This window comes from Ranitomeya variabilis, chromosome 3 (assembly GCF_051348905.1).
Source record: "Ranitomeya variabilis isolate aRanVar5 chromosome 3, aRanVar5.hap1, whole genome shotgun sequence".
NCBI lineage: Eukaryota > Metazoa > Chordata > Amphibia > Anura > Dendrobatidae > Ranitomeya > Ranitomeya variabilis.
Window position 1 is genome coordinate 680,625,178 of NC_135234.1, and position 9,290 is coordinate 680,634,467.

The following is a 9,290-nucleotide window of genomic DNA, read 5'->3' on the forward strand; positions in this document are numbered from 1 at the left end:
CTGGCACAACTCAGGCATGGGAATGTGCCAGTTCTCTACGTGCCCAGGAAGCTCTGTTTCGGTAGCCTGGAAAGGTTGCCAATATCAGCTTTGACAACTTGGTCCCTAATGTTGTTAGGTCTTCTCTTAAACATTAGAGCAGGTGCTCTAAAAGCTTCAATTTGTGGGTAAGATCTTGACAAAAGGGGCCAATGTTTTTGAATAATGTTATAAATTTTGGGCACCACAGGGTGGTGAGTGTGTACAAAAGCTATACACTCTAATTTAGGTTTGGGGTTTTGATATGAATGGGGTTCAAGGGCCATCCTTTTCTCTTTCTCAAGGATCCATTTAGGATATTGTCTAGCACTGAACTTGCTGAACATTTCTTCAAGTCGAGTAGGTAAAAGACTCGGGTCGGAGACTATTCGTGTGACTCGTTTAAACTGGGAGCGAGGTAAACTCTCTTTAGTCAATTTTGGGTGACAACTTGTGTAATGTAAAAGGCTATTTTAATCTGTTAGTTTTGTGAAGATATCTGTGGAAAGGGTCCCCTCCGCATCCTTGATCACAAGGGTGTCTAAAAATTAAATTTTAGTGGTATTCCAGTTAAGTGTAGACTTCAATTTAGGTCTAATCGAATTGAGTTGTTCAACAAAGGTAAATAGAACTTCAGGGGTGCCCGTCCATAGACAGAAAACATCGTCTATGAACATGAGCCAGCACCTGCTGTGGGTTTTGAAAAAGCTATTGCTATAAACATAGGAATACTTGAAATCGTCCATGTAACTGTTTGCGTAGGCCGGTGCTACATTTGAGCCCATGGCAGTGCCACGGATCTATAAATAAAATTGGTCCCCAGAGAGAAAAAAGTTTTCATGTAGGACTATGGACAATAAGTCCAAGCATAGTTGATTTGAGTTGTGTATGAGTCTAATGGAACTTTCGGGAATTGTTTAAGGGTTCTTAGGAAGTGTCCAGTGTCCAAAATGAATGACCTAGTTTTCTTACTGAGGGAGTTAGTAATTTCTCCAAAAATATGGAACTGGGGGCAAAGATAGAATCCATGGAGGCTATGATGGGGTGACCATGGGGATTGCATAAAAACCGGGGTGACTGGATGGTGGTTGGTCAGGAAAGTGACAGTTTTTTGATCCATTGTGCTTAGAGACAAATATTTGGAGAGTACCCCTTCTATTTTAGTTCTAATTGAGGGAGTGGGGTCATGGGGAATTTTCTTGTATGTGGTTATGTCTGAGAGGTGGTTTAAAATTTCAGTAGTGTAGTCTACCTGGTTCTGAATAACAGTAGCTCCGCCCTTGTTTGCTGGTTTTATGATAATATGTTTGATGTTTTTAAGGGATTCAGTAGCGGGTTTTTCAATTGGAGTAAAGTTGCTATGTGTCGGGTGAGACCCCATCCGATGTTGACCTAAAATATGATGTATGTCTCTTTGCATAAGATCAATACAGGCCTCAGTGGCATGGTAGTTCTGTGAGGGATTAAAACTACTAGTGTTGCGTAAACCTAATACCGAAATGGACCGTTCAGCAGCAGGAATTTCCCTGGGTGGGGTAATCCTGTTCCTGATAGAGTCCTGTTGTAGTCCAAAGTGGGTTTTAAGGCGTAGATTATGGTAAAAGTTCTGGAGATCCTGCGACAGTTTGAATTTATCCCAGGGGTGTGTGGGGCAAAATGATAGGCCTCGTTGAAGAACTGTTAGTTCTGCGGGGCTGAGAGTGTGTGATGAAATGTTGATGACCGAGTTGGGTGCCATACCTGTGATCTCGTTCTCATGTGATCGGTGGTTTTTATGGGAGGCCCTCCTTGTCGATCTCCTCCTGTAGGAGGTTGACGTCTGGATAAAAAACGCCCCTGTGTAAGGCTGTTTGCAGAACTGTCGCTGTCAGTACTGTAGGACCCCTGGCGTCAAGAGCCATAATATCCTTGCCTGAGACCCGTACTTGTATATTCGTTCCATTTATATACTCAGCCTTGAGAGTAGTCCTCAGAATCCCTCTGGAATTTGGCCCTTTTCTTCTCTTGCAACAATTTGCGATGTTCCTCTATCACTTTATCCGTTCTCACCTTCAGATTTTGCCAATCTGCTGAGACTGTCTCAGTGATGGCTGTCTGATACCTTGCTTTGTCACTCGAATTTTCCTGTGGTGAACTTCCATTGTATACATAATAAGCACGTGTTTTCCTCTTTTGCATACATAGCAAGACTCTTTGAGTGCGGCTGTTTTTCTCTTGATTATGACCTCTGGACCTGGTTGAGATTCAGCCTGTACCTAATATCTAAGCATAGTGCGCATCATTTATTCTCCTAGTACAAATCAATAGGGCAACAGGGCAGTTCCATCAGCCGCTGACATCAAGAATAGCTGATCTGCAGGGGTGTCGAACCACCACCGAACAGACATTGATGAGTGATGACCTATTAGAAGGCGAGAAATCAATGTTAAGTTTGCGGACAAAAATTCATAACTTCACAATAAGTTTAGTTATGCGTTTTCTGCAAGTAGGGTATCAGGGCATTTCCTTCCAAATGTCGGCTTGTTTAACAGGACAAAAGTCAAGATACAGTACCATCCATACTGCTGGAAAAGGCACATTTTAGCTATTGGATAGGTACATTGTAGAAAAAGTCCTAACTTTGCACTGCCTGAAGGATAATTAAAAGGAAAAAAAGTTTAGTTACTATTTAAATGCTTGGATTGCATGAAATATATAACCACCAATCCTTCACTGCTGAGAATTTTGTAAAAATAGTTTACTCCACACACAATAGATTCAAGCTGACAGTAGCCCACCTTACCTTGTGGCCCTAGTACAAATGCACAGAGTGTACATAAAAGATATCTGCTGCTGATCTGAGATGACCAACGAATAGATCATTGCAAACTACCTGTGGTTTATGTAGACGAAAGTGAGATCTTAATAAAGGTATAAGTGGTATTCCTCTTTATGATATTGGGTATTACCAGCCAAGACAGAAGGTTCAGGTGTCTGCTTGCTCCTCCATGCCTTTTCTTTGTCGCTTAGGCTAATCCACCACTTTGTGTTTTCCAACAATGCATTACCTCCAAAGAATGGAGAATTGCACAGATTCTTGCAAACCAATAGCATAGTGGAGAGTATGAACCAGGTATGGCTGCCTGGCATACCTTTATGGTATGTACCCCCCTGTATGCTGAAGTCTTTTTTTAATAAGCTGTAGTCATGCATAATTGTCCATTCTGCAAATTGCCATTATGTAATAGCCCTTTATGCTTAGGTCAGTTCAAGAATTCACACCTGAACATTGTATTACAAAGAAAACATAACTCCTGAAATATAAATATAGTGTACATTAATAGAAATTGCTACAAGTGCTTGTGTGTGAATATATATATATATATATATATATATATATATATATATATATATATATATTATATAGTATAGTATAGTTTTTCTCATTACAAATTACAATAGAAATTACATTATACCTCTCTTCGAATTTGATTGACTTAGACTAATACAAGTAAATGCTTGTATGTAAAGAAATCATTTAATTAGTATAGATGTATTATATTTATGCTAGCTGTTACATCATCTTTAACCTGTCTAATCAACAATAATTTCATAACTATTTGCATGTTCTTATATACAGGTATCTTGTTTTAATGACTAAGTCCAACTCTTTAAAATGAAACTCCGGCATAAAATGATAATAACCTAATGATCGTGGGAATCTTATAATGAAACCCTTTAGGCTTATTCCTTTCATTTTGTGTATTAGAAGAAAGTAGACCACAATTTATATACAATGACTTGATATTAGCATTCATGTAGCTAGATACAGGAAAATAGATTACTGAGATTGAACAGTGCAAGCAAAGCAATATTTCCCAAAGGTGTGATCAGTTTAGTAGATTGATGGGTGGTTGCCAGCTTCGCCAAACCCAGTATTGCATTAAACTGATCTCTTGCCACCCATGCAACCAAGCCCAAATTTTCAAACAGATAAAAAGGGAGACTGCTGTATCTCAGTGCAAAGGGGCCCACACTCCTTCACCTTATCTGTTCTTTTTGTTCCTTCTCAACTTCAATCCTCATAATCCATTATGGCTTATATGCAAAAGCAAGGCGGTGGTGGTGGTGGAAACAAGGGTTTTAGTACCTGCTCAGTTGGTGGAGGAAGATCGGGTGGCTCTCGTTCTTCTGGTTTTGGATCAAGAAGTCTGTATAATCTTGGTGGAATGAAGAGAACATCAATCAGTGCCACCAGTGTTCAAGTTGGGGGAGGCTATGGTGGTGGAGCAGGAGGCTTTGGAGGGGGAGCAGGAGGATTTGGTGGAGGAGCAGGTGGATTTGGCGGAGGTGCAGGTGGATTTGGCGGAGGTTCAGGAGGATTTGGTGGAGGTGCAGGAGGATTTGGTGGACATGGAGGTGACCCTGGTTTCCCTGTTTGTCCACCTGGTGGAATCCAGGAGGTAACCATCAACCAGAGCCTTTTGCAGCCACTTAATTTGGAAATAGATCCATCCATTCAAAAAGTAAAAACTGAAGAAAGAGAACAGATCAAAGTCCTCAACAACAAATTCGCAACTTTCATTGACAAGGTAAGACTTGAGAAATCAATGGATAAATGCACATCAATTTAACTTTTATAACAATTTAATATGAATATGTGGATATCTGTTATACAGAGTACTTTTAAATTAAATTGATTAAATAGATTTAGAAATTTTTTTCTTTACAAACATGATCCCATGGCTTAACAATGCCTTCAATTTAATTTTCAGGTTAGATTCTTGGAACAGCAAAACAAAGTATTAGAAACAAAATGGCGCCTTTTGCAAGAACAAGGATCAAAGGGTGGTTCAAAAAAGAACAACATTGAACCCCTCTTTGAAGCTTTCATTAGCAATTTGAAGAAACAACTCGACAGTATACTAAGCGAGAAAAGTCGTCTAGAGAATGAACTGAAGAACATGCAAGAAATGGTGGAAGACTTCAAGAAAAAGTATAATGGCATTGTAGTTTATAGCTGCAATTATTAAATTAAAGAGTCCACTTTTGGCTGCTGAGAAAGAGAATAGTCATTTTTTCATACATATTCTATTTGTATTTCCTACAGATATGAAGATGAAATTAATAAGCGCACTACAGCAGAAAATGACTTTGTTGTACTTAAGAAGGTGAGTCAAATTCAAATCAAGTAACACAGATTTATGATTTCAATTTATGTTTTAAATCAAGTTATGGAGGCTCAAGATTAAGAGATGGCTTTTGAACTTTACATGACTGCATTGATAATTCTTTCATTACAGGATGTTGACACTGCATATATGACCAAGGTAGACTTGGAGTGCAAGGTGGATACATTGAATGATGAAATTAACTTCTTAAGGTCTCTATATGATGCTGTAAGTGACCTTGATTTATCATTACTTTTCACACTAAATGGTTTAATTTAACAGCAATACCGGTGATTACATATGGCTAAAATATGTCTTAATTTTATGTAATTTTAATTAAATATTTCAAGATGGTTAAATACAATTATTTTAAATTCAATGAATTGATAGAAATTGTTCTATTCTAGCTCTATATTTTAACTTATTAATGATGCTTTGTGTCGTTGGTAGATGCTTTCACAAACACAAGGAGGAAGTGGTGACACCTCTGTTATTCTATCTATGGATAATAACCGAGACTTGAACTTGGAGGACATCATGAAAGAGGTTAAGAATCAATATGACCAGATTGCACAGAGGAGCAAAGCAGAGGCAGAACAAGTATATGACAACAAGGTTGGTATCATTCACCTGCTGATGCATGTGAATCGAAACCCTAATCAACACTTATAATTAGACCCCACCCTATACTTCTTATAGATATATTGCCAATGCAAGTCAAAACCTAGAGCATGTGTTATGAAATACATATAATTTGCTATGTTAATATTCACTCACATTAAGTAAACCTAAAATGTAATATGCTTGTGTTCACAATACTGATATTGAGATTTTCTCTTTGCGTATTAGTACCAACAACTAAAAGATGCAGCTGGCAAGCAAGGTGACAACCTGAAGAACTCAAAGAATGAAATTTCAGAACTGAACCGTATGATCCAAAGGTTAAGAGCTGAGATTGAAAATGTCAAGAAGCAGGTAGGCCTAGCCAGTTAAATTGGGTTATTAAAAATGCAGAATTTCATCTAATACAATAAAGGAGAAAATTAGGTTATAAATCAAGAGGATAATTATTTTTTTTAACAGATTGCAAATCTCCAGGCCTCCATTGCAGAGGCTGAAGAGCGTGGTGAACTTGCTCTAAAAGATGCCAGAGCGAAGCTGGCTGAACTTGAAGCTGCATTGCAGAAGGCCAAGGAAGATCTGGCCCGTCAACTGCGTGACTACCAGGAGCTCATGAATGTGAAACTTGCTCTTGATGTTGAAATTGCCACCTACAGAACCTTGTTGGAAGGAGAAGAGGACAGGTTAGTTTCATGTGATACCTTAGGCATAGTTAAAATAATAATAATATGCCAATTCAAACAAAAAAAGAAAAAAATAGACCTCCGCACTGCTGTTTGTAAGGCTAGACTCTGTTGTTCTTATCACCCTTCATTAGTGAGCCGATATCAGATCCTTTTTATACAACGGGGTGCAACTTACAAAGTAATACATAACAGTCCATGAAAAAGATAAAAAAAGTGCACTTACCCGTGTATGTAGAAAGTCACAACTTTATTCGGACAACATTATAATAACAGCAAGGGAGAGTGTAGAAAAAATGCGGACAACGATCGTTTCGTGCCTCAGCCTAAAGGCACGAAACGATCGTTGTCCGCATTTTTTCTACACTCTCCCTTGCTGTTATTATAATGTTGTCCGAATAAAGTTGTGACTTTCTACATACACGGGTAAGTGCACTTTTTTTATCTTTTTCATGGACTGTAATAATAATATGCACTTACCTTGGTTTTTGGTCACCAGATAAACCTAGGCCTAAAAGAGCCCCAGTATTAGATCTGATAAACAAGGTGAACAACAGTGGGATCAGTCTCTTCTTACCTGAGCACCCCTGATACCTACAGTATTAGATTAGATAGTCATGGTGGGCAATAGTGTGAGCAACGTCTTCTTATTTGTTTTGAGCACCACTGATATCTCCAGTATTATATTAGAAAAACATGCAGTGTAAGCAGCCTTTTCTTACCTGAGCACCCCTGATATCTCCAATATTAGATCAGAAAGACATGGTGGGCAGCAGTGTGAGCAACCTCTTCTTACCTCAGTACCCCTAATATCTCCAGTATTAGATCATAAAGGATGGACAGCAGTGTGAGCAGCCTCTTCTTATTTCAGCAACCCCAGATATCTCCAGTATAAGATCAGATAGACAAAGAGGCCAGCAGTGTGAGCAGTCTCTTCTTGCTTCACCACCTCTCATATCTCAAGTATTAGATCAGACTATCCACTGGGAACACATATTTCTACACATGCTCACAGGGACCTGTCCTAATAATAATTTTAATACAGGTTTGTGTTAGTGTAGTAAGAAAATTGCTATTTTTATATACAATAGTGTTTAGCTCCTTAGAAACAATTGTGATTTTATAAGTAATGGCAGCTCTTGGTCTACTTAATTTACCCCAGTGTCTTCGGTCAAAATAATGATAAAGACATGAATAAATATGGTACATTTCAGGAGTCCACTTAGGCATGCACCCATTAGTTGATATTTTTCCAACACTCTTTAGTGAGGTGTAAAATATGTCTAAAGCACATAATAAATTTGGCTAGCGGCATGTAAGCCAGTTTTTTGCTGGAAACTGAGGTAAAGTTTAACTGGCCTTGTAAATGTCTCCCATTATTTACACATTTATAGTCCATGTAAGCAAACTTACAAACCAGAATGGTCCTACAATTGCATTGAATAAATAAGCATGTAGTTATTCACTGAGAATTTAACCAACAAATATTCTTGTTTTTTCAGAATGTCTGGACAGATTGTCAACAATGTCAGCATCTGTAAGTTCAGCTCATCATTATAATTGAAGTAAAATGATTATTGCATCTAAGTATGAAAAATAACCTAATCTTTCTTATTCCTAATTCTAGCTGTCATCAGTGGAGGATCTTCAAGCATGTCTGGTGGTGCTGGTGGTGCTGGAGGAGCAGGAGGATATGGTGCTGGAGGAGCAGGAGGATATGGTGCTGGAGGAGCAGGAGGATATGGTGCTGGTGGCAGCAGTGGTGGAATGCAATATGGTGCCTCTCAAGGAAGCAGCAGCTACAGCCGTACTGGAGGCAGAGGCACAGTGGCAGTTTCAACAACATCATCATCCTCCGTAAAGAAAACATCATACAATTAGCATGTCCCATTACACTAGCACTAGTCACTCGCCATCTTTCAACTACAAACTTCATTATACTTTTGTCAACCTGCTCAAATACAAGAAGCTTTACTAGTATGTTAAGTTGTATCATCCTGGCTCATACCTTGTTTGTTGTTAGGGATACAGTTGACTATAATGTAGACATATTATATTATACTTCCTTTTAACATATTAAGAAAGTCATAGTTGAATTGCTGATATATAATCTCAGGCATTTAGGAAGTTAATCCCATTGTATTTGTCAAAACAAAAGCCCACAATCATATTATATAGAGGGTGACATGTGCTTTCTATTCCTTGTGAATGAATGTAATTGCACTCATGTGTATCCCTGTGACATGCTTAGGTGAGTTTGTATGAGACTTCTGAGCTAGGTCATGGCTAGCGCCAGTCCTTTTAAGTTCTTGCTTTCTTTGTTTCTGAGAGTTGTGTAAGTCAGGGTGTTTGTTGTATATAATACTGTTTAATGCATTACTGGATCCTTCAACTCCAGGCTCGCATGTCTTGTCTTTTCTTTATATCTTCAATAAACTGCATGTGGATCTAAATTGAGTTGTAGTTTTTATTGTTTTTCTGCCATATTGGATTTTCATGAATTTACATATTGCCATTGAACATGATGAAATGCAATATACGTTCAGATCATGTAACATTTGTGTTTGGCCAATTGCCAATGAAAGACTCATATTCAAATCCTTTGCACAAAAATACAATAGTTACCCTGATTGTAGAGAAAATCTCCATCTAAAGCTTCCAAAATATGGCTTTACTTGAATTAAGTTAATGAAACTCAATTGCAAGAATTTTTATTTTTATTTAAATACATGTATCTATGTAAAAAATAAAGTGTCCCCAAAAAGGAGGACAACTGCCTTAAGCTCAATGAATCTACTCAGAGGCGTAGCTAGGGTTT

General features: G+C 38.2%; 1 protein-coding gene across 1 annotated transcript; it reads left to right on the forward strand.

Moving 5' to 3' along the window:
- Positions 1 to 4,002: 4,002 nt before the first annotated feature.
- Positions 4,003 to 8,925, forward strand: LOC143816985 (keratin, type II cytoskeletal 6A-like). The gene is made up of 9 exons (XM_077298028.1): positions 4,003 to 4,589; positions 4,773 to 4,993; positions 5,108 to 5,168; positions 5,301 to 5,396; positions 5,619 to 5,783; positions 6,018 to 6,143; positions 6,252 to 6,472; positions 7,975 to 8,009; positions 8,100 to 8,925. Exons 1-9 carry the CDS (start codon positions 4,092 to 4,094, stop codon positions 8,351 to 8,353), a joined length of 1,677 nt encoding a protein of 558 aa, XP_077154143.1. The 5' UTR covers positions 4,003 to 4,091; the 3' UTR covers positions 8,354 to 8,925.
- Positions 8,926 to 9,290: the final 365 nt, after the last annotated feature.